The sequence below is a fragment of the Felis catus genome, chromosome C2 (genome assembly GCF_018350175.1).
Source record: "Felis catus isolate Fca126 chromosome C2, F.catus_Fca126_mat1.0, whole genome shotgun sequence".
Classification (NCBI taxonomy): Eukaryota; Metazoa; Chordata; class Mammalia; order Carnivora; family Felidae; genus Felis; species Felis catus.
In genome coordinates, this window is record NC_058376.1 from 11,460,320 (window position 1) to 11,486,352 (window position 26,033).

The following is a 26,033-nucleotide window of genomic DNA, read 5'->3' on the forward strand; positions in this document are numbered from 1 at the left end:
TGCCATGAAACATCATAGGACCTCCAAGCCAAAGAGAATTTTCCAACCGGGCTGGCAACCAGGGCCCAGTGACATTGTAAAGTCATTGTAAAGAGAGGTCAAAGAGACACCATGCACCGTCCACGTTTCTCTATCTCCTCCCCCACCCCAGCATGACTCCTGAGTCATAGCTGGATCTCAGGGCCAGACTACGTCATCCACAAGTAGGATCGGTCACAGTACCAATTACACCAGTGAGTGCAAGGACGCCAACCCAGAATTGCTGTCCTGGAGGAGGCAGCTCAGGGATGCTCAACGTAGTCACTTGGAAGAAAGACTCACATACTGCTCTCTCGCGCCACATTAACTCCGATGATGGGACGCTGCGAGTGGGTGATGCCGTGAGTGGGTGACCGGCAGGCCTAAAAGGGCTACTAAGATTCTTGTCATCGTTCACACTACATCCTACCTGGATAAACAGTGATGACCAGCCCTGACGCACAAAGAAAGCCAATGAAGAAAAGGGAGAACAGAAGGAAAGGGATTGGAATGGTGACCCAATACTACCCCACTGACACATTGCATACGTTTTTTTTCCTACCATAGAACACGTCCTTCACGAATACACTGAACAAACTGTATTGGGTATAGAAATAGGAAAGCATAAGTTGTATGTCTATTTATAGATTTAATTCCACACAGTTTCTTAACAACGTCAAAAAAATATAAACCTAAGGTATTTTCACTATATCTTCTTCTGGGAAGTGGTAAACAAATGCATGCCTGAAGTTCACCTTGGTCTGTAACAGTGTTCAGTTGAAAGTTTCTAACTAAAGGGTGTGTCTGTTTTAAAAAATACTCATGTCTGTTTGTTCGCGATACAAAATTCTACACTATCTTCAATAAATAAATAATAAAGTGTTTCTTAAAAGTATGAAATGTAAACTTTGTCGCCCTTTCTAACACACACATTTTAAAAATTGCTTGAAATATGACAGAGCTCTTATGGGAAATTATGACACTATGCATTCAGTTCCCAGCAAAGTGGAGACTCGGCCACTATGTTAATGCTACCACTTAACAAAGCACTTCTACAACCCTAGTTAAATTAGGACCTACAATCGAAGAGAACACTGTCTAACACAGGAAAGCTGGACTCCAGTACCAAGAGAACATGCAAAGAACATGTCATGACCACAACAAACTGGGATTAGGAGAACATTAACATGCGAACAAAATACGGCCCACACTTTTCATTAGCAAATCGAGTTATTATCTAGTTAACCAGCCTATCTCCTGGCTATTAAGGGGGGAAAAAAAAATCAAAGAACTCAAATCAAACAGCTTGGCACATGGTCATACGTTCCTGACTCTGGCAACAAGCACATGGGTTTCCATTACTGAGAGGTTGGTTGCGTATGGAAGAATATGGGAACGAGTCTTGGGTCTTCCTCCCCAGATTTGTGAGGCGTGTATGCTCCTAGGGCCTTCCCCCCAGCATGTAATGGAGTTCCTTTACATCTTTCCATCCCACTTCCGGATCGTGACTTTTCTTTTTCACGTCTTGCGGACGTTTCTTTCTTGGGAACACACCAAAGACAGCTGCTAGAATTTCCCATGACAATCAGGATCCAGCACATTCAAGCAAAAGCAGGCTCAGGACTGGTCACCAGCGATTACTCTTGTCATGAAACATCATAGGACCTCCAAACCAAAGAGAATTTTCCAACCGGGCTGGCAACCAGGGCCCAATGACATTGTAAAGTAGCCTTTCAGGTGACCTGTGGTGATCTAATCCAACAAAGTATAACTTTGTAGATAACAAGCTTCCTTAACCATCTTCCAAGCATGCTGGAAATCAAAACTGGGTCACCTGAAGGTAGCTAGTGATAGTTTTCATTGACATCTATCAATAAAAAGACCTGGAGGGCACTGGAAGGGCTCTAACAATGCACCTGCTAGAATCTTCCATGGACCAGCTCTTCAAAGAGCTAGCCCACTGTCTGATTTGGAGACCACCTCCCCGACTGATCATATCCAGGGCAGCATTTCAAATAAGGTCCCGGTGGGGGAATAAGATTCTGAAGCAATGGCAAGACCTTCATAGTTACTTCTAAAACACACGAAGGACTAGGCATCATGGGCCCAGGGGCCTATCTGGGGACTGGTGGAAGGTTACATGAGTTCTCCAAAAATACAGACATTGCATTTATAAATCTATTTTACAGTGACCAGACCCATGCCTCGGGCCCAGGGATGGGCCAGACTCCCAACCAAATCTAGCTGGGGTCTATGGGATTTCAAAGACCCTAGAAGCCATGATGAGGCCTGCAGTGAGGACGAAGGAAGACAGTTCTGCTTCATAAAATGGGAACTTGTTTGGGGGCGGGGGAAGGATTGTCGAGAATTATTCCTAAAAGTTTTGAGGGGCCTGTCTTCACTGTTCCGTTGCCCTGTGGCTGAACATCCAACGGTGGTCTTAGAAAAGCAACCCCATGTCCAGATCGCACCTGCTGCCTTGGGCTGGAGGAAGTCTACCAGCACACCAGGGCCTGCTCCCTATGGCTCATCAAACAGCTGCAGGTCTAAGCGGACCACAATCTCCCCTGTGGGGACTTCATGTAGCAGGAGACACTTTGTAACTGGGCCCTTGGAACCCTGGTCCTTCTTGATGTCGGCCACACGGATCTCTGTCCGACCCAAAAAATCTGAAAGGAGAAAGAACACCCTGCTCAGAGAGAGAATTCCTTAACTTCAAGACATGTATTTGGCACACTGGGAATTTTTCAGCGACTTGTTATACCCTTCCTTCTTCCAAAAGGGAATTAGGTCAGTTTATAGGAATCCATGAACCACAATGACAGAGCATAAGTTTTAAATGGAGGGAAAGAAAAAAAAAAAAAAAAGACACCAGGGTGGGGACGAAGGTGAGTCTAGAAGGAAGTAAAAACATAGACGATGACAGTCCCCACACCTGGGGACCTCCAAAGGCCTAGAAGCGTCCCGGGAGGCAATGCAACATTGGATGCCATATCAGCTGCACAAAGATTGAAAAGTAATATCTCCCAGGGTTTGTCACAAGAGGACACTTCGTGACGTCACATCCTTTTCAGAAAAAGCAAAGATGGTGAGCTAGGGCTGGTCCTTAAAATGCCCCTTGCATGTACCAGAGAGCAAATGCAAGGTGTGGGAGAGGAGGCCACACACAGCCTGGGGCTGCATGCTTTCAACAGCGCTCCCAAAAAACTATCTCAACACCACTTTTTATCAAATATTGAGCACCAGTAGAAGAACAGATGTGAATATATTTGTGTTTTTTAATTTTGTTTTTTAAGTAGGCATTATGCCTGGTGCAGAGCTAGTGCAGGGCTTGAACTCATGACCCTGAGATCAAGACCTGAGCTGAGATCAAGGGTCGGATGCTTAGGTGACTGAGCCAGCCAGGCACCCCTGCCCCCTTTTTAAAATTTTTATTTATTTTTTTAAGTAGGCTCCACATCCAATGTGGGGCTTGAACTCATAACCCTGAGATCGAGATCTGAGCTGATCCCCTCCTTTTTAAAAATTTTTATTTTTTTTTTTTAAGTAGACTCCACATCCAATGTGGGGCTTGAACTCATAACCCTGAGATCGAGATCTGAGCTGACCCCCTCCTTTTTAAAAATTTTTATTTATTTTTTTTAAGTAGACTCCACATCCAATGTGGGGCTTGAACTCATAACCCTGAGACCAAGAGTTGCACACTCTGCAGACTGAGCCAGCCAGGTGCCCCTATACTTGAAAATTCTTTTCAAATTAGGCAATTACACAATGGTGTTAAATGGGCCTCCAGACCATAATTCCTTCATTTATTCATTCAAGAATTATTTAGTGGAATATACTGTTATCCATGCACTCCTGTACAGGAAACAGCCTTTCAAGATTCCACTTGGCTCAGTCAGAAGAGCCTGTGACACTCGATCTTGAGTCATGAGTTGAGCCCCATGTTGGATGTAGAGATTACTGGAAAGAAAAAACAAACAAACAAAAAAAGCTTTAAAAAATAATTAAAAAAAAAAGATGTGAGAGTTTTTTTCTGGTGGACAGATGCAAATTTATTTTGCCCTATGCTCATTTCGTGGGAATAATCTCTTATATAAGAACAACACTAGGATTTTCAATTTATACCCTAGTGGAGTTGTCACTGTGTCCTGTTATTTCACTATTTAAAATGACCAGTCTTAAACTTTCACTTGTCAGAATAAGAACTGGCAATGAAACACGGTAGTCGAGAGCCTAGCCTTGAGAGTTGTTCTGGGCATTCTCTAACATTTAGCCAGCTATGTGCCTGTCTTCAGACCGTAACCAAAGGTACCTAACTCACAATGAGATAATTCATATAAAAGTATTAAAAGGCAAAAGCCAAGCTAGCAGAAGCCCCTCACTCCTAGCACTTCCCTATACTCTTTGGATATAATTGAGCCTGCCATCTTCAGACTTACTCTCTGGTTTTTATCAGCTGAGGAAAAGAGAGAGAATTTCTTGGAGTCATTGGCCAGGTCCCTTCTTTTCCAGGCTCAAAGCAGAAGCAGGAAGCAGGTTGAAGGAATGATTCATCCAACCCAGTTCCACAGTTCCATCCTTTTGATTAACCAGACATGTCACCCAAAGTGCACTGATTGCTTCTTGCCACGCCTGTCGTGGGCTGACACTTTTCTTGCTCAACGGGCTACTTTTATCCATTATCACCGTGGCTTTGGGCCAGGAACTAAAAGGACTGGGCTGAGACTCTGGGGTACAGTCTTTTTTGCAGTCGCGTGCTATAGGGAAGCATGGGACCGTGTTCTCTATCTAGGGCAGCTGGACCACTCTAGACCAAGCGTGCTTTGTTCACCTTCTCTGAGATGTCCCAGCATCGGTGAAGGCCACTTCCTAGGGGAGGCTGAGTCTTGCCTTGTGCCAACCTCATCTTTCTGGGGGGAGGTCAAAAAAAATCCTGGGCACCAAGGTCCCAGGTAGAAAACATTTACCCCTGGAAGCTGGATGACAGAGGAGGAAGGGCACCTCGCGAGGCCGCTCTCTACTCACCGTCTGGGGAGAACTGGTCCCTCTCAAACACGGTGATGCAGAGGACCTCCTGCTCCAGGTCTTTGATGAAGAACTGGCAGTTGGAATTCCATTTGGGATTCAGAGTGTCCTGGATCGTCTTGGTGATGTGACACTGGGAGCCCATGGTCACCTCACAGTACGGGTTACTCTTTCCTAGAGTGGACACAGTCTGCTAGACTCCTACCTGGCTGCAGGGCTCTGGGCACGGCATGGCAGGGTCACAGCCACGATGGGCAGCAGTCTCCCTCCATGTCCCTCATTTTTACCACCCCCCTCCCACTGCCACACTCGGTAAGTGCCATAAAATGGAGCATCTGGGCAAAAACTCCCACAATCCAGCATCACAGTTAAGTTATATAATACGTAAATATTGATAACACTTAAATAATTAGATTAATGGACTTTAAACTTAAGCCTTTCCCGTCTCTTTGCTATAGCCTTAGACTGTATCACATCTACTATGAAATGGCAACCACCCGGATCTCTCTGAAAAGCAAAATGGTGGGAAGGAGTAAATTGAAAAACAAAAACAAAAACAAAAACCTCCAGATTTTAACAAGTGTTAGGAAAGCCAATTCTGGAAGGAAAATTTAGGATTATGGAAACAGCACATTTGACTTAAGTCTGGCTGGGGGGGGGGGGGAAGGGAGAAAAGGCTTCTACCAACAACCCATGCTAGAGGGAATTTGAGGTCCTTACCATGTGACCGACAGGGTTTCAGCTCAATGCCTTCAACAACGTTCACCATCAACCTTCCAATACCTGTTGCCCTTTGGGAACGGACTACGACAGCGGGAAGAACAACACAAGATGCTTCACTGAAACATTTGGTGCCTTCCCCATCCCTGTTTGCCTCAGACCAGTTTTATGTAGCTGTCCCCCCCCTTCTCCCCTCAGACTCTGGCTGGCTTCCTCCACCAGGGTAGATGCTCCACCCTTCATCCTGCACCCCGCTCTCCCCTCCCCCACTCCCGTCCCTTCTCAGCCTCCCTCCGCCTCCAGGCTCATCTTCCAGCTTTAAGGATTCTGAGCCCAAACTTCTCTGCCCCAGCTCGGCAGGAAACAGTCCATGCCACTGAGCAATGCATACCCAGGTACGCCTTCTCCCGCTTCTTTTTCTCAGTCTCTATATAGAGTTCTGAAGCAGCTTTGATTTTCTGCACCCAGGCAGTCCTTGGAAATAAAAAGACAGAAAGGTGCCAAACAGAACTCAGGAAAAAGGTCTCAGGTCCATTCGAATTCAGTCTCCAGGACCCTACCTGCTTTGTTCATTTGATCTGAACAACAAAGGCTTGGGAAAGAAAGTCTGCTGTTCTGTCAAATGATGCTAATAATTATTCCTACCATTAATAAGGAGGGAGGAGTGGCATTTTTATTGATATGCTCGAGACCTGCCTTGGCCTTGGTGCCCCTGTGGAAGAGAAATGCTGACCCGGAGATGTTGGCATGCAACTCTCTCCTCCCTCGTTGACAAGCATCCCATTACAAAACAGATGCACATAGGGGAAGGGGGGCAAAAATAATATAAAAACAGGGAAGGGGACAAGACATATGACACTCTTAAATACAGAGAACAAGCTGAGGGAGGCTGGAGGGGTTGCAGGTGGAGGGATGGGCTACATGGGCAAGGGGCATTAAGGGCGGCACTTGGGATGAACACTGGGTGTTTTATATAGGGACTGAATCACTAGATCCTACTCCTGAAATCATTATTGCACTATACGCTAACTAACTTGGATGTAAATTTAAAAAAAAAAACGAATAAAATTAATTAATTAATTCTTTTAAAAAGCACCCCATGTTTGCCTAACCAAAGAAGGCCAGAAGGATCTCTCTTATTAAACCATCCAAGGGAAGAAGAAAACCATTTCCCAGACAGGGAACCACTTTCTAGGGAAAAGCAAACACACTCCGAGCAAAGTAGTTGGCATGACGCTTTCTCCTTCATTTCTCGGAGACCCATATGTATGATAGCTTTGGCCAGTTTTCTTGTTTGGCACAAATGCCCTTTGGAATGTCGGTTGGCCTTGGGTCAAGTTCGCCCTTCAGAAATGATCTATTTCATTTGGCTGTAGGGCAGAGCCTTGAATACACGATTGAAGCAAACTAACAAAACAACCCACTGCTCTCAGATCCAGAATGTCTGCGTAAGCGAGCCCAGCTGAGGACCGGGTCGGGCTTGGGTGGTCCTCTTAATCCCCAGATCACCTTCCTATTGGTTTCTGCCACCTGGAAAACCTTGGGAAACCTGAGATGCTCCACTGCTCTCAAAGAAAGATGGAAATTTCCTTTAAAAAAATTCTCAAGCAAAATCAGTTTCAATTCATTTTATTTTGAAAAAGTCACGCCACGTGTTAAACTTTTGAGCGGCTCTGGAGAAAGGTATGAAGACCCCTCCAGCCAGAGGTTGTGGTATTGCAACTGAACAAATGTTGGGACCTGCTGATTAATTAAATGTTCTACATATGTCCAGCCTGGTGGAACCCAGGTGCCCAGTGCCAGGCAGGTGGCAGGTCTTACCTTTCATTTATGCTTTCGGCTCGGAGGGTGTAGACTCGGTCAATGTGGGAGATGTGGAAGATGGGCTCATCTCCAGAAGGGTCAGTGGGTAATTTTACTAGAACCTCATTCAGGAAAATAGGCTGAAAGAGAGTGCACAGGCATTAAACAACCAGACGGGACTCTGTGTGTTTCAATGAACTATGAGTGTGCGTGAGCTTATGCGCACATGTTCTAATAAACTAAACTGAGTGTGTGTGTGTGTGTGTGTGTGTGTGTGTGTGTTTTCCAGTAAACTCTACTGGAATCATAATTTTGCATTAATATCAACTTTCATGTATTGCAAACTATAAATAGAATTTTTGCCTCCTCCATTTTGCTGGTATTTTTTAAGCCCTTCACAATACGAGCTGACCGGTCTGTTTTGGCCATTGCATATCCCAACCAGCAAACAGTCTTCAACAACTTAACCTCCAGCCAATCCCCTCCAAAGATTTTCACACAAAGTTGCTAGTGACAATCTACATAAGTGCATTGCTCTTTGCCCCACAATCACCATCACCCCACAATCCCCTAACTGCTGCTTCAGAGAAAATTCTTCCGCAAAAACGCCCCCACACAGACAAATTTAGGAAAACGGTATCCCGTGACACAAAGACACACAAACACAGCTATGTACATAGGAGCAGACCAAATAAACAGCAGAGGGAAATTCTCCACACATGGACTGTTTAGATCGGCTTTTGCTGGAAAAGGTGAGGGGTACAGATGTTTCAAGTGATCCTGAGAAGTTTGGGGAGGGGTCTGGGAATGCTTGGAAGGTGGGCACCAGTGCTCAGCTTCTGAGCTGTCCCATGCCTGCCTGCTGCGTCACACTAGACCGCGAGCCCCACCAGCATAGGGGGCACTCCTCATGTCTGAGGAACCACAGTGGCCATTTGGAAGCTCATAGATAGATGTCTTGTCAATCGAGTCGAATGCTGTTCCTCTTCTCATAATGTTGGAACTGCACTTCTTTAGTTATCCTAAACCCTGGCTCATCCCTCGTCTTCTCCTCTACGCCACAACCCCCCCCCCCAAACCCTGCTCATACTCTGCCTCCTTTTGGAAACTTTCTCCTTTCCCCGCCAACACCAACCCTGATATCGCAATCCAGAACCGCAATCTAGAACCACACTTACTGTTTTGTACATTTTGTACTGCAGGTTCGATTTGGGACTGAAGACCTTGTCCGTGCCAGATGAGCCCAAGGGCTTTATGATTTGGGTCAGCAGGAGGAAGTCGTTGAAGAGGAAGCCATACAGCTCCTTGTTGCTCTTGGCCTTGTAGAGTTTCCCACTGTGCAGAAACTTGCGTGGCCCCAAGCAATTGGTCACTGAATTGAACACAAGTTGCTGAGAAAGGAAAACAAAGCCCAAAGAGGACACGGTGAAGGGAGGTCATTTTTTGATTTTTGTGTTTCTGCGTCTGAAAGCGCAGGCTCTGTCAGAATCGGAGGCTGGGCCCCCACGGGCCTGTATCTTAGGCTTCAATCAAAGACTGCCTTGCAGACTTCAGGCAGTACCTTTCAGGGCCAAGGAGTCCAAGGCAGTCAAAGACACAGTTCTGGGGGTTCCAAGTGTCCAGATGAGTCTTGAGTATACTTCTGACTGCTTTCTCCCGAGGGGTCTACTAATGTCTGAGGGTGTCGGTGCCCCCCTTTAATTTACTGGGAAATGGGAAACAGGAAGAAAATTCTCGGCCCTCTCCCACCTCAATGAGTATGGGCTGTGTCTCCAGAGGGGGCATCAGCCAGCTCCAGTGATGACCCCACACGGGTTCAAAAGGTCCCTTGCGCTTGGGGAAAGCAACAACCACTCCCTGCACAATTCTACAGACCACATGCTACTTTCCAAGGTCAGCTAGAGTCCAGGCCCCTCGCACGTGAGTGAGTGCAAAACTCAAGGGCGCTGAGTGATGCCTCAAAGCCAAGCAGAGCAGACACGGTGTTGGCTCACATTAAATCTCTACCAACTAGTCCGGAAAGTGTGAAGGGGACACTCTCACTGCCACTTCGCCAAACCTTGGAGATGGCTCCCAGTGCCGCTAAAACATGGCTCTATCATCCCTCTGGGCTCTCTCATCTCACGTGAGCAGTTTCTAAAGGGGCACAGGGAGACCGAGGCAGAAAAATGACCTCACTAGGATCCCCTTTTTTTTTTGGCGCAGGGTGAGAGACTGAAAGAGGGAAAGGTACAGCTGTGCCCAGGCAGCAGTACGATCCAGGCAAGGGTCAGACTCTCACGGCCCCCACCTGTCCACACTTGGGCCCCAGGGGTTGCTCTACTAGCAGCCTTCAAGGCCAATGCTCTCCAGAACTATGAGCCCTAGAGGTCTCCCTGAGGACAGTATTTCTGAAGAGGTGACAGGGTTCACACCATGTGTCCCTCGAGAGATGTTGGTGGCCACTCATCTCCCTCCATCATGGGAGACAGAATCAGCAGTGCCTCTGTGCCTGGAGATCTATAGGCATCAAGGAAGAGTGACCACTCCACTCACTCTTGGGTACAAAGAGGGAGAAGTGTCTCTAATCTGCCACCGGGGCTCTGAGGGAGCCCAAAAGATTGAAGGTGACACCCAAATGGGAGGCTTTAGTGCCTAGTTTTTACTCCTTTGCACTATGAACAGGAGGCTGGAGATCAACCCAGCCCTTCTGGCTTGCCAAGAGAGTCCAAGGCACTTGGGGACAGACAATGAATCCAGAGAAGGCAGCCTGGATCACATAAAGGTGATGTCATTTATTCATACTCCAAGTTTGGGGCCTCCAATTGGCCAGGCTAACACTGAATATAAATGAATTGGGAATGATATTTACATTTCTCTATCTTTTAAAAGAAGTTTTTTAAATGTTTATTTACTTTTGAAAGAGAGAGAGTGCAAGCAGGAAGAGGCAGAGAGAGAGGAAGACGCAGAATCTGAAACAGGCTCCAGGCTCTGAGCTGTCACCACAGGGCCCAAGCGAGGCTGGAACCCATGAACCATGAGATCATGACCTGAGCCAAAGTCAGATGCTTCACTGACTAAGCCACCCAGGCACCCCTACATTTCTCTGTCTTAAGACAAGTGTGGCAAAGACAGCATTTATGTGAAAGTTAATCATAGGTCTGAGCCCAGATCTGGGCCAGGAAACGGAAGCCAACGTGCCCCCTTTCCATGATTATACAGACAGACGGAAGCTGTTGTACAATAGCTAGGTAAGACCGGCCGATAAGGAAGGACAACAGTCTGTTTCAAAGAGGACACAGAAGCCACAAAACTCAAATGACAAGAGCTTATTTTATGCTGCATGATTTAAGATGAAGACCCAGGCAGGCTTCACTGAGTCCACCCGATGGCAGCCATGAGATGCAAGGAAGGGCCCCTTTCCAAAGTGCATGTCGCCATGTTGGCACTTCTGCCTGGCAGATTCGGGTGCTGTTCAGATCCACCGTCTGCAGGATCAAGTTAAAGCTCCTCTGAATGACACACAGGCCATTCTCGCCCTGCCTTCAACTTGCCATAAAGCCGTATCGCCAGTCGCCCTACAGATGCCCGGCTCAGGACGTCCCTCCGCTAAGATGCCCTCCCCCTGGATAGACATCTTCATCCTTCAACACCCAGCCCAGTGTCTCCTTCTCCAATGCTTCCCTGAATCCCCCTATGACTGTCCCTTCCTCTTCATCATGTGTTCCCACAGCACCTGCAACTGGCTCTGCCTTGCCACCCATACTTCATCGTAAACGTTGGTTTTGTCCCTCCACTTCATCCAGAACCGCAGACCCTAGAGAGGGGAGAGGTGACATCTTTGTGATTTTCATGTCCTTAGTGTTTAGTACACTAAGGCAATGGCACATGGGCAGGTGCTCAAGAAATGTTTATTGAATGAATGAATGGATGAAAGCATAAATGAGCCAACCAACCGGATGAATGCCCCTGGATTGATTATCGACCCAAAATTCCAAAATGGGAGTCTACACTTGTCACCTGGATTTCCACAGGGCTGCTCCCACGGGCTGGCTTATCCCACACCTGTGCTGAAGGCCAACAAGGAAGTGAGGCAGGGAAGGAACCAGCGGTGATAACTTCCTCGGGTAGTGCCTGCCTTTGAAGCATTGTAAGAAGGAGGAAGCCACAGGAAGAGGGGGATGTGGGGGATACGTTCTGCCTGGGCATTTTGGTAAACCCTAGTGAATGGTGTGTGTGCAGGCACGTGTGTGTGTGTGTGTGCGTGCACGCACATGCATGCAGAGGCAAAGAAAGGGGGGGGGGGAGGGCAGCAAGAATAAATGAAACTAAGGGAAAGGTAGGGCACAAGAAATAATGAAATACTAGAAGCGAGACTTCTGTTGCTCCAGTATTGATGGGCTACACTGACCTATCCAGTGAAAATTTTAAAAAACTGAGTAGAATATAAAAATTCACTTTTGAAATGCAAGCAAAATGATAAAAATGTAAAACAAAAACAAGTTTAAAACAATGTGCAGAGGCCGAAAACAATGAAAATGTGAACCCCAGAAGATAAACCCCAAAGCCAGCTTCAGCCTGACAGCCTCCCTTGAATCTGGTGACCTTCAGCGTCCACTTCAAAAGCCATATGGGCCGCAGGAAACAAGCGATGTTTCCAGGGCTCACTGAGCTGAGGGATCTAACAGGAGAGCTCCACCAAAAGAAGCCCACAGAGGAAAGGCCACGAGTGAACTCAAGCGCAGCAGAGATGAACAAGAAGACTTGCTTGTTTTTGACTTGGTGTAAGTGGAATGAAAAAAAAATGCCCCTGAGAATCTGCAGCCACAGGGCAACTCCCGACCCATTCACAACTACAATTCACACGCTAGTGTGATCCAAAAACCCCTCTACGTGAAACTTAGGGTGATCCTGGTAGCAATTCTCTCAGGAGGAATGCAACTTCAGGGCTCCAAGGTCCCACAGATAAAGCTCCAAGGGACACTGAGCTCACGATCGAAAATCACAGTACATACAGAGAAGCAGGCATGCGCGGTGGACAGCTAGCAGAAACAGCAGAAGGGAACGAGATCCGTAACTGTAGATACTACGCTTCTCCGCTGTGAGATATGCAGGAATATGTTTAAAATGTGTTAGGGGGGAAAAAAAAATGCAGAGCATGGCCACCCGTGCAAGGACAAGACACAAGAGAGGAACCAGCAGATCCGACAACACAAACAGAACTGTCGAAAATGGAGAAGAAAGCAATACAGAAATTAAAAAGTCAGCGGGACAGGTTCTGTTCTGTCTCCAGCTGCCTCTCCCCTGCTCCTGAACCTGCAGGGGAGAGGCAGCTGGAGACAGAACAGGCTGTAGCCTGGAGAGGACAGTTCACGATCTTTCTCGCCGCTGAGGCTCAGCGGGAGGGAGGCCCGGGTCCCAGCCCCGAAGGCAGCTACCTCGGACAGGCCTTCACACTGCACGTGGCCTTGGATCCACTCCAGCCGGTCGGAGTTCTCCTTCTCCCGCACCCCTTCGTTCACCTGGGAGCACAGCTCCTCCGCTTTCTCCAGGGCGTGCTTCAAGTGGCTGTGGTCAGGGTGGTTTTCAGGAGTGTTTTCCAGGATCTACACGGGAGGACAGAAGACGGCAGCCTCAGGCGGTGCAGGTGGACCCGGGGTCCCCTGTGCTGGGGGGCCCAGCACAGGAGGGCCTGGACCTTTCCTGATGGGTGCTCACATGAGAAACCGCAGCTCTGAGCACCCAACTGCAGCAATGACGCGAGCGTGACGGCCACTCCTTGTTGGCCAGGGCCCCTCGGGAGGCAGGGGGCGCCCACGTTATTTATACTTTGGTATGAGGAGGGCAGTGGCTGCAGCGAGCGCATTACACACCCCGCGTGGATTTCTCCCTGGAAAATGGCTCTTTTCCTGGGTCCGTGCACAGCTGCAGCAACCTGTGCTCCTCTGGACCAGCGTGCAAAGGGGTACATCTGAGCAAATGTGCCTTTTTCTGGGTAGAACCCTCGAGGCCAGCGGTTAAGAGTGCCAGTCCTAGGGCTCCACCTCCTGCATTAAAATCTCTGCTCTGCGACTGACCAGGCATGCTATGGGTCAGTCCCGTAAATGTTCTGAACCACAATTTCCTCATATGAAACGTAGGGATGCTAACAGCGCCTCCTTTGGGGGCGCCTGTGTGGCTCAGTTGGTTAAGCGACCGACTTCGGCTCAGGTCATGATCTCGCAGTCCGTGAGTTCGAGCCCCACGTGGGGCTCTGTGCTGACAGCTCGGAGCCTGAAGCCTGCTTCCGATTCTGTGTCTCCCTCTCTCTCTGCCCCTCCCAGACTCATGCTCTGTCTCTCTCTGTCTCAGAAATAAATAAACATTAAAAAAAACTTTAACAGCACCTCCTTTATAAGATTGGAGGACTCAGTGATTTGATACAGTAAAGTACTTTGCAAAGTGCCTGGCCCTTGGAAGGTGCTCAGTAAAAGGGAACGATTATCATCGGGTGTACCTACCGAGGCTTTGTCCAAACACAAATAATTCAAGTGGACCTAACCTCGAATAATATCTCATCTCAAAGGCACACTTCGGCTTAAAGTCCTAGGTAAGCCCCTAACTTGAGAAAAATGCACATTCTGGGTCCTGCGTGGCCACCGATCATCTCCAACAAGGGCCCCACCCTCCAGGCCAAATCCCGGCTGAGGTCAGGATCCCTTTGGAAACTCCTGTTGTCATCCCTGACCATATCCCTGGGGGGGTGGGACTCCGGCGTAAGAATTTTCTAGAGCTCTCCAGGTGATTCTAACGTGCAGCCCAGTCTGAGGATTACAGTGCTAGACTGGGAGCCCACACAGCTGGCTTGTGTGAATTCATTTGTCTTTGTTTTTGTTTCGTTTTGCTTTCCTTTTTTTTCTTCTTCAATTTATTTGAACTAAAAACAAAACAAAACAAAAAAACAAAAACAGGTTACCCATTTATGCCACTGCCTACCCCTACCTCCGGCCAGCACCAATCTGTTGTCTGTATCTGTGAGCTTGGGAGGCTTTTTTAATTAATTTTTTTCAAATTCCAAATACAAGAAAGATCATATGGTATTTGTCTTTCTGTGTCTGAGTTATTTCACTTAGCATAATGCCCTCGAGGTCCGCGTTGCTGCAAATGGCAAGATGTCACTCTTTTTAATGGCTAAATAATATTCCATTATATAAATTATATTATACATGTTACACATAATATATTTACATCATAATTTATATATCTATTCATCCATCAGTGGACAAGTTGGTTGTTTCCATGTCTGTTATAAATAATGCTGCAATGAACATAGGGGTGCATTTATCTTTACAAATTACTGTTCTTGTTTTCTTCAGGTAAATACTGAGAAGTAGAATGCCTGGATTGTGCGGTAGCTCTATTTTTAATTTTCCAAGGGACCTCCTTACTATTTTCCATAGTGGCTGCACCAATTTACATTCCTACCAACAGTGGGTAAGAGTTCCTTTTTCTCCACATCCTTATCAACCCTTACTATTTCTTTATAATCGTCATTTCAACACGTGTGAGATGATTTTTATTTGCATTTCCTTGATGATTCATTATGTTCAGCATCTGTTCAGGTACCTGTTGACCACCTATATGTTGTCTTTGGGAAAATGCCTATTCAGATCCTCTGCCCATTTTTAAGTCGGATTGTTCGTGGGAGTTTATTTTTTATTTATTTATTTTTTTGCTATTATATGAGTCGTATGAGTTCTTTATATACTTTGGATGCTAGCCCCTTATCAGATTTTTGATGTGCAAATATTTTCTCCCATTCAGTAGGTTGCCTTTTCATTTCGTTGACAGTTTCCTTTGGTGTGCAGAAGCTTTTCCGTTTCCTGTTGTCCCATTTGTTTATTTTTGCTTTTGGCGTCAGATTTTTAAAAATCATTGCCAAGACCTATTCGCATTGTCAAGGAGATTGCCACCTGTTTTTTTCCGGGAGTTTTATGGTTTGGGCTCTTACATCCGAGTCTTTAATCCATTTTGAGTTAATTTTTGTGTACGGTTTAAGACATTGGTCCAGTTTCATTCTTTTGCATGTGGCTGTCCAGTTCTCCCAACATGATTGATTGATTGATTGATTGATTTAATTTTTTAATAATGTTTATTTTTTGGAAGGCTGTGCACAGGGGAGGGGCAGAGAAAGTGGGGTGGACAGAGGATCTGAAACGGGCTCTGTACTGACAGCAGAGAGCCTGATGTGGGGCTCAAACTCGTGAACTGTTGAGATCATGACCTGAGCCAAAATCAGACACTTAACTGACCTAGCCACCCAGGCACATCCCCCCCCCACACACACACACCATTTATTAAGGAGACTGTCCTTTCTCTATTATATATTCTTGGCTCCTTTATTGTAAACTAATTGACCATATATGCATGGGCTTATTTCTGGGTTCTCTATTCTGTTCCACTGATCTATGTATCTGTTTTTAATGCCAGTACCATACTGTTTTTTTTAATTATTATAGCTTTGTAATATAGTTTGCAATCAGGGAGTGTGATGACTCCAGCTTTGTTTTTCTTCCTCCAGATTGCTTTGGCTATTTGGGTCTTTTATGGCTCCAAGTTTTAGAATTGTTCTATTTCTGTGAAAAATGTTGGAATTTTGAATGGGCTTTCATTGAATCTGTATGCTGTTTAGGGCAGAACGGATATTTTAACTACATTAATTCTTCTAATCCATGAGCATGGAATATCTTTCCATTTATTTGTGTCTTCTATAATTTCTTTCAGTAATGTCTTACGGCTTTCAATACACAGATCTTTCAACTCCTTGGTTCAATTTATTCATAGGTGTTTTACTCTTGTCGATGAAATTGTAAATGGGACTGTTTCTTTAATTTTTCTTTCCAATAGTTCATTATTAGTGTATAGAAATGCAACAGATTTTTGTGTATTGATTTTGTATCCTGCAACTTCACTGAACTTATTAGTTCTAACAGTTTGCTTTGTTTTGTTTCAAAATGGAAATGGCCTTATTGATTTTTCTGTAATATTGTACAATATTCAGAATTCAGAAAATTCAGCAAGTTATAAAGAACTTGGGGTGCCCGGTTGGCTCCGTTGGTTAAGCGTCTGACTTCGGTTCAGGTCATGATCTCACAGTTTATGCGTTCAAGCCCCAAGTCGGGCTCTGTGCTGAGAGCTCTGAGCCTGCAGCGTGTTTTGAAGTCTGTGTCTCCTTCTCTCTCTCTGTTCCCCCCCACCCACTTGTGCTCTGTCTCTCTCTCTCAAAAATAAATAAATGTAAAAAAAAATTTTTTTAAGGGGCGCTTGGATGGCTCAGTCGGTTAAGTGTCCAACTTCGGCTCAGGTCATGATCTCAGTTCGTGAGTTCGAGCCCCGCGTCAGGCTCTGTGCTGACAGCTCGGAGCTGGACCTGCTTCGGATTCTGTGTCCGCCTCTCTCTATGCCCCTCCCCCGCTAATGCTCTGTCTCTCAAAAGTAAATAAACATTAAAAATTTTTTTTAAATTTTTTTTGAAATAAAAACAAAGAACCTAAAAAATCACCCATAATCTCCCCATCTGGAGAGAACTTCTGTCTGTATATTAGTTAAATGCTCTGCCTACACATACACACCCCCCCCACACACACACACAGACACACACACACAACTTTTTAGAAAATAAAAATTAAATATGCTACCATACCACACTGTGCCATTTTGCACACCGTTTTTCCCCCCACTTAATAGCAGTTACACAATATCATTTGATGCCCATATCCTGTGGACCTATGCTATCATTTTTAAGGATCCTATGATGCATCGTTGTAAGGATGAACTACAAGTCATTTAAATAGTTCCCTTCCCATAAAAATTCATGTTGCTCCTAATTTTTAAATATTTCTCTGATTATTTTTTTTAGGACAAATTCCTAGAGGTGGAAGTGTTGAGCCAAAGAGAATGTGCAGTTTGATCTGTCCAACACCTTCCAAGAGCCTGAACGACTTTACCTTCAGCATTTTTGTCAACACTGTTGACCTACAATCTTTTCAATATATGCCTATCTGGCAAGCCCAAAGCAAGGTATTTTCTTGTGTGGCCATGCATCTCTTTTATTACTAGTTAATTTAAATTTGGTACATTTACATATACTAACTTGGTTAATTCTCACAACTCTTTGCAGTAGGTAGTATTAGTGTCCCTAATTTACAGATAAGGCATCCGACGCCCAAAGAGGTTAAGTAACTTAACCCAAGGGTATACAGCAGTGGGGACTGAGATTCAAACCCAAGCAGCCTGTCTCCTGACTGTGTTCCTTACTGCTATTCTGCACTGCCTCTCAGAAATATCTAGCTGTATATTTTACCTATTTTCCCTCTGGAGTATTTATCTTTTTCCTTTTGAGCTGTAAGTTGCCTTACTTAGAGGATAGGTAGACACATAGATAAATACAGAGATACAGGTAGGTCGTCTATGTATATTTCAGCACCCACTTACATACAGTCTGAAATATATTTACCCAGGTTCCATCTGTCATTTGTCTTTTGATGTTGTTCATTATATTTTGTCACACAGAAAATTTTTAAGAAAAATATTGTTAGAAATAATATATTGACACATTCTTGATATGCAAGATTCAAACAATACAGAAGTACACAGAGCAAACGTGAAAGTTGCCTTTACTATCCTACCCAAGAGATAACAGACTGAAGGGCATCCCTTTAACTACTTTTGGATGCTCTGCACATATTTAATAATCACACATAGAGCTTGTCCTCTGTTTTGCAAAATGAACCACACGGTAGGATTACTCATGCAAGGTGTTGTTTTGTTTTGTTTTGCTTTGTTTTGTTTTAAGTAGGCTTGATGCCCAGTGTGGAGCCCAATGCGGAGCTTGAACTCACAACCCTGAGACCAAGGTCTGAGTTGAAATCAAGAGTCAGTCACCCAGGTGCCCCCCTCCCCGCCCCCTTTTTTTTTTTTAACTTAATAGCATTTTCTGGATGTCATTCCATGCTAATTCATAGAAGTCTCTATTTTTCAAAATATTTTCATAGTACAGATCTATCACAATTTATTTGCTCTACTTAATGAACATCCAGACTAAAATATTTTTTTAAGTTGCTACAACTCTAAATCCTTTACCTTTCTTTTCTTAGTGCCATGCTAAGAATTTCTCCACCTCAGTCTCATAAAAAATAGTTCATCTTAGTACTTTGACGGTTTTTCATATGTATTATAACTGGCTACCTTTTAAAAATCTCTTCTTAGCCGCACTATTTTTCAGTTCATTCTCAGGTCCTTGAAAGGGCAGCAAGCACGTTTCTGCAAATAACTATAATTTGTTTTTTCCTCTTTAATATGTATGACTCTCGGTTCTTTTCTTGTTTTTGTCCCCCTTTCCTCACTGGCTAGATCTAAAACACCTATTTGAAAAGCCTGTTTCCAACTCCAATGTGCAATTAAATATTGGGGGAAGTAAACAGAAGTACTGAGCTAGTTAAATAGTAACAGTCAGGTTGGAAGAGAGGAGACAGTAGGTCGAAGGCCTGCTTCCAATCTAATCATTTAATTCAGCCAAGGTGGCCAGAGTGTCTTTTGTGGCCTCAAGCTGGGGTTGAACTGAGGAGACCAGAGGGAGATGTGTTACTATAAAGAGTTTGAGAAAATTACTAAACATACTGAGGATAATGAGAGGCAGGGTTCTCATAGAAAAGTTGTAAGTATAGAAAGGGGGAAGGTTAGAATAAATTCTGTGGCTAAAGATTAGAACAGGAGGTATCAGTGTCAACTCATAGGTTTTAATATGCATTTTTATATACATGGATTGATCTAGACATAAATATAAATGTATGTGTGTACACTTACATATATGTGAGTATGTGTGTATGAATATAATACATACATATATTTCCTGACTCTCCCACTGAGAGACTCAAATGGCAATAACACCCCAATCGCAATGAGCACACCAGTGCCCAGATCTGGGCGTCTAAAGTCTCCACTAAACGGAACCAAATCTAAAGCCCGTCTCCAGGAGCTAGCCCCCCTGTGGTTATATAATCACAGGCTCAGAGGATGTCGGGGTCTGCTCCCTCATATTGGAGATGGAGACATTGTGAGATGGCTTCACAATGGCTTTCTGAGGATGGGTGGTCGGCATTACGTTTCTTTCTTTTTCTTGGTGGGAAAATCGAGGCACGAAGGCATTACACCTCGATTAGGAAAAGAACCAAGAACTGAGCTCCCTTTTTCCAACTTATAGGGTAAAAGCCACTTGGAATCACAGCTGAAGACTGTATATCATTAGCTCTTTTCACAATAAACAGCTTTTCTTTCTGAGTTACCAAGCAGATGCTTCCAACATCCCATTGGAGTATGATTCGATAACAACAGATACCAGGTGCATTGGCTGGGGAACTTGCCCGTGACCCCGGATCCCTGAAATGCTCAGCAAGCATTCTTCTGCTCGAAAAGGTGAGATGGCTACTTACATTTTTAATGATCAGTGGGTATCTTGTTACCCGTTGCATAGGCTTCAGTATAAAACTAGAGAGTGGCATCCCTTTACATCGAGGGTCCATTGCCAGTCTCTGAAATGAGAGATGTTTTAAATGCACTTAAGAAATCTGCAAAACCGAGTCAGTGACATCAACACTGATGTTATTGAGGACTCTCCACCCATCACGTTGTCTCATTTATCTGGACCAGAACTGAGGAGCCTGGAGTTGGAAGGGCCTGACTCATCATCCTGGTCCAGGATGAGGCACGTTCCAGATGGACACTGGACACCAGTAGATGTGACTCAGCCACCAGGGTTAAGTCCTGGTCTCCAGAGTCAGTACACCCTCCCTGGGACATACAATTCCTCCCTTACAGAGATGAGATTCTGACTTTACAGAGAATATTTCTTCTGGATATCTGCCAGAGCTTTATAACAGTCCCAGGAATAAGAAGAGACACACGACTGTAAAATTAGAATAAAAATTCCCCTTAAGTCCCAGAGATGGCACGAGGGCTGGATCTCATTGTCTGGTTCAGATGCAGCCTGCACATCCCTGTGGGAGCCCCAGGCAGGCAAGGACAGTGGAGCTGAGACATGAGGGGTGAGGACTGCAATCTCAAGTCCTGAAAGTTGTCCCCACCCTAGACCACCTGTCCCTTTCTTCAACTCAACTGGGGGAAAGAGTCCTTTTACGCCCAAAAGATGATCCCATCCATAAGTCACAGGGATAACATGGTGACTCAGCTTTCAAAGGCATTGGTCAGGTTTAACAAAGCCTTAGAAACAGGCGGCTGCCGTGACCTGGGCCCCAACTGTCAGTGTCTGAATCCGCTCCAGACGTGGACATCATCACTGCAGGAACACCTCACACCTGGCAAGGGCACGTCAAACCCCCTCAGGGATGGGGTGAGGGGAGGTGATCAGGGAACGGAAATAAGCCCCCTGCCCTGGGTGGTGTCAGCATTTCCCTCAAGTTCAAGTGCATCCAGTGATGAATTCATCCTGCCTTGTGCCCAAGGAGGACTGGCCCTCGGCTGAAACCCCAGGTGGCCGAGCATCTGCTCTCCAGTCTCTAGACCACCCTGGGCCTACTTCTTACCGAAATTTCTCCCCTTTGAATGACTTTAGAATGTCCCGATTCACTGGAGAGCAAATCAAAGCATTTCATGTTGAGAAACACCAGGGGAACAAGAAAGAACAAGCATCATATGATGCAATGGTCAAGGAGGGAACACCCTTGTACCTCACAGTGATGATTCCACAAACACGATTATTGAGCCAGAGGGAATGGTCTGCCCCCAAATGCACAAGGTACAAAGATAAGCCTACCATTAGTGTTACTGGTCTATTCCCTAAAATGTAACTGTTTAGCAGAAATTATTTGATTCTCTTCCTATGGTTTTTTCTCTGGGAGACGTGCGGGCTGTTTGAGTGGGCCAGTGGGGCCAGCAGGGACCTATCGCAGTCAATGCCAAGTCCCAGGGCCTGGAGCCTCCAGCAGCACGGGGCCCACCTCCCCAGACGTCCCTTGGTGGACACATGGCTCTCGAGATCCCCTTATCCCCAAGGTAGACGTCCTGCATCCCACAGTCACCCCCACAGGCTTCTTAGGGTTTGAGGCCATCAACAAGAACAAACTGGAAAAGGAACAAAGGGTCCACTGGGATTCCTGGCCATTCCCTCTGCAGCAAAGAACTGGGGTGCTCAGGCCAAACAGAATAGGAAACCTGAGGGGCGCCAGCCGTGCTGGGCCTGACAAATGAGACAGAAGATTAAAACCTGCATCCAAACAACACCACTAACACTCCTGGACCACAGATCAGAGCTGCAGGGCGCAGGGCTGGCCCCTCCTCTCCACGTCCACCCCTTGGGTCACAGCCACACTTGCCAGCCCACATCACCCCTGTCGCTCAGCCAAGACCTGAGTCCTGTTGGCTTTTAGCAGGAATGAGCTTGCAGGCTTGACTTCGCTCCTCGCACCCCCAGCTGTCCTGCGACAACCACTCAGGGGCCGGGGCTCGGCTCAGCCTGGGCTCCTTACTTTGACAAACTCCTTGAAGTCCGGGGCCTCGTCCGTCTTCTGCTGGATCAAGGCAGCCCCATTGAGCTGACAGCTGCAGAAGCGGATGTAGGGCTGCATGTGCGGCAGCTGGGCAGTCAGGATGTCGCCGACCATCTTCACGGGCATCTTCTCCCCAGACATCTTCTTGCGGACTCTCAGCGCTCTGCACGGGAACGTGAGAAGTGAGCCCCCTGCCTTTACCCTCAGCCAACGGTGACATGGTACACTTCCAGGTTGTACAGAAACAGAATGTGTGTGAGGGGCACAGACCCAGGGCCACTAAAGGATCTACTGGGGAGACAAGGAACAGAAAAGAAATGAGTCTAGTGCTACAGAGAGGTATCACCGGGCCATTTTTCTCTGGCATGATGGCTGTTGGCTGGTTCTTAGGAATAAAAACTTTTCAAAGAAGTCTTTGCTGCAGGAGTCAGCATGAAAAATAGTATTTTTCTCATGGAGAAATACAGAATCAGTTATTTAGTAACTCAGACAGGATCTCTGTGTTGATGTCTCACTTCATAGACGATCTGTGGTCAAAGTCCCAGGCCACTGTGGCCCCAGCACGGAGTCTGATTCCGGACCAGTGCCACCCAAGGGAGGCTACTGTTGCCAAGGGACATGAAGGCTCATTTTCAGACTGAACATAACATAATTAAGATGGTAAAAGTCAACTGCCACAGAAAAATAATCCCATTATGTTCACCAAAGCCAGGTACAAATGATTGGACTATCTGTGTGATTCACTGCTTCATTGCTGTGGCTAATTTGAAATTGACTGGATTACGGGGTTCTGAAAAGAGAAACCTGTTTATATGATAATGGACCAATGAACCCACACAATTCACATCCTGGAGGCTGAGGAGAGACTGATGGGACTGGGAAAGGTTTGTTCTGGGTCCAGCGGCAGCCTGAGTGTTCAGGGCCATGAGAGCCAAGACTGTGCACCCCAACCTTCCAACTCCAATATGAGAACTCCTAACACCAGCCTCTAGAGGACATATCACTGGGCTTCTAGCCAGCAAGGATAGCAATGCACCCTGACGGCAGGACCACAACATGAGGCATGAATGTGTTCTGCCTACCCCAATGATGATGGATAGATGGATGGATGGATGGATGGGTGAATGGGTGGATGGATGGATGGATGGATGAAACAGAATGGTACAATATATGATTTTCACATAACCTTTGGCTGCTTTCATGGTCATGTTAGAGAAGCCCTGAGGTAAGGATAAAGCTATAGAATTCCAAGGAAGCTTTGCAATATTAGCATTAGGCTTTAAAAACTTCACATCACATTATTTTCTTTCTCCTACATTTTTGGCTAAAGGAATAATCGTTGGACTGGGCAAACAAGTCAGGGAGAGAAATTTTAGGGAAAATAAATTATGTGGTCTGAACAACTAGTAATTCTCTCTCTGCAGATGCCCTTGTAGGGAGAGATGCCCATCAACACTGGCAGCTTGGGGGGAGAGGGGTGGCAGCCTGATACCCTCAGAATAGATAAATGTCCATTGCTCATTGAGGGGGTTGGTATGGAATATCTCCCAACATGTAGAAATTTCCTCAACTTGCTCAATTGGGGATGATGTCACCCCCAGTTCTGGGGACCAGAGCCCTGAATAACCATGTTACAAACTGGTTATGGATGGACAGTGGAAGAAATTCCATCATTCCATCATTTTCCTATGAGGAGGAGCAAAAGAATCTTTCTCTAAGAGAATAAAAGTACCACCCCCTCCCCCACCCCCTTAAAAAAAATAATAATGGAGGAGACAAGGAAAGGAGAAAAGAAGAAAGATGGGCATTGTCGTGAAGAGGTTAAACCAACGCCTGGGTTCTGGAACCCCACACTTGCAGACTCGAGTTGTCCACCTAGGGGCCAGGCTTAAAACCAGGCTCCTACTATGGACTAGGCACCTGTTAGGTTCACTCGTGGGTCTCCTTCTGGGATGTTCTACCGCACAGGCAGGACTGGGCCTGAATGGGTTTGAACAGAGGGTGTCACCGGGCTCCCGGGTCACGTGACTCAACTGCCACAGCTCTGCCCTTTGGTGAGCTGGTTTGTAATCTCATCTAAAGGTTTACTGGGTGGAGGCCGTGAACGGCTGATAAGCAATCAGCTAATGGACATTTCAAAGAGCGCTCGGTGTTTGCTGGATGAATTAGCGCTCCCGACCCTCTGAGGTCCGCAGAGCAAGCACATGGTCAACAGAGCTTGCATTTATTAATACGTCCTTTACGTATCAAACAAACACTCTCATGTGTACTGCTAACTCTCCCTATTGGCTGTTGGCACACCTGAGGCCTAGGGAAACCGAGAGACCTGACCAAACTCACACAGCTAATACTGACGGGAGCAGCCCTTGAACCCAGGAGGTGTGACCTGTGACCCCGGAGCTCCAGGTCCCTGAGCACTGAGCGTGAGACAATAGACACAGCGTCCAGACCTCTCCCTCGCTCTGTCTCTACCTGTCCCCCACTCGCACTCTCTCTGTCTCTCTCAAAAAAAATAAACTTTACAAAATTTTAAAAAATACAAAAAAACAGTCCCTAACACCTGGTTTGCACAGCCCTATGTCACTTCTGCGTCCCTTCTATCACTTCTGACAGCTATACTCAGGGGCCTGTGCCCACTCTTAACATAAAAACGTTCTAGATCTTTCTGTCCTACTCTGCTTCTTAAAAGCAAATTTCACAGCTCTCCACTCACCAGCAAGAGAACAAACCATCCGCTCTGACCCCCAACCAGAGGCATCATTAGTAGGAAGTCCTATGTCCCAGTTAGCACCCCTTTATTTTCATTGTATTTGTTTCTTATTTATCTGTCTCCTAAATCCCATGTCCTTCCCCCTCCCACCCCAAGTTCAAGGAGTCGCTGGCCCTTGGATCGGGAGTGGCAGATATGTGGCCTTCCAGGGATTGCTGCCTTACAGTCTCTTTATCCAAAAAAGCCTTCCTCTTCTAGCCTGCAGGGGCCCCCAAATCCCCCCATCATTGGGGTTAATCTTTTGCAGGAGAAATCAAGTCTATGCAGCAAAGGAATGTAGCAAGATGTTCACTATACAATCCACAATATGGGCGTTCACCTTATACTTCTTTTCATTTTTCTGTTTAAAATTTTTCATAGTGACATAGAAAAGGGAAAAAAAAAAGAAAGAAATCAGATCCCCAGAAGGCTCCTATTAAATATTTTATCTAGAATATAAAAACATTAGTTCACCCAAGCTAACTGATCAGGTCATTGGAGGAAGGGGACAGAGCACAGGGACACTGTGATGGCAGGAAGACGGTGCTGTGCAGGCATGTTTGACATGATTGACAGTGTGCCAGGGGTATGGCTCACCTCCTCGCTCCTCAGGATAACCCTGCATGCCCGACCAGGCAGGCACCACACCTACAAGTTGACAGGTCCCAAGACAAGGGGTCCGAGAGGGGTCTGCCCAAGGAAACTGCCCAGAACAAATTAGAAGGCGCTGGGGGCCAGACACAAACTTAGGACATTCACCTCCTGGCTCCACGTTCTTTCCATCGGTTGCAGGATGGGGTGGAACCTCCAGTAGGTCATCCACAGAGCAGCCTGGGACACAGGCTTGCCTTCTGTGTGACTTCAAGTCACTGGACCTCTCTGAGCCTGGCTTTCCCAGCTGTAAGCACTCTCGATTCCCACCTCCGGGGCTGGGGAGCACATCAGCGCTAACGGGAGGAAGGGGCTGGCCGTGACAGAGCTCAAGGAAGGGGCTGCTGTTTGCCTGACAGGACAGGAGGGAGGGTGACATGGGGGGCAAGGGCCCTTGGGGACGTGAGATGCATCTCCCACCTCCCCACCGCCCACTGATTGCTGCCCAAGGAAAGAGGTTTTAACTTGCAGGTATATTTTCAAGGGCGTCTGGGTGGCTCAGTCGGGTGAGCATCCAACTCTTGAATTTGGCTCAGGTCAGG

General features: G+C 46.2%; 1 protein-coding gene across 6 annotated transcripts in view; it reads right to left on the reverse strand.

Moving 5' to 3' along the window:
- Nucleotides 1-602: 602 nt before the first annotated feature.
- ITSN1 (intersectin 1) overlaps nt 603-26,033 on the reverse strand; it is a 220,478-nt gene continuing 195,047 nt past the window's right edge. For 5 of the 6 annotated variants that reach the window (XM_023238780.2, XM_023238781.2, XM_023238779.2 and 2 more), the window contains 9 exons: nt 22,071-22,254; nt 20,019-20,117; nt 12,987-13,154; nt 8,748-8,960; nt 7,588-7,709; nt 6,158-6,240; nt 5,767-5,850; nt 5,047-5,220; nt 603-2,687 (listed from right to left, as the gene is read on the reverse strand). In XM_023238780.2, the coding sequence (XP_023094548.1) occupies nt 2,539-2,687; nt 5,047-5,220; nt 5,767-5,850; nt 6,158-6,240; nt 7,588-7,709; nt 8,748-8,960; nt 12,987-13,154; nt 20,019-20,117; nt 22,071-22,254 (1,276 nt within the window). In that variant the 3' untranslated portion in view covers nt 603-2,538. Of the gene's footprint in view, nt 2,688-5,046; nt 5,221-5,766; nt 5,851-6,157; nt 6,241-7,587; nt 7,710-8,747; nt 8,961-12,986; nt 13,155-20,018; nt 20,118-22,070; nt 22,255-26,033 lie in introns of those variants that run through there. The other variant, XR_006584829.1, reaches the window with a different exon arrangement.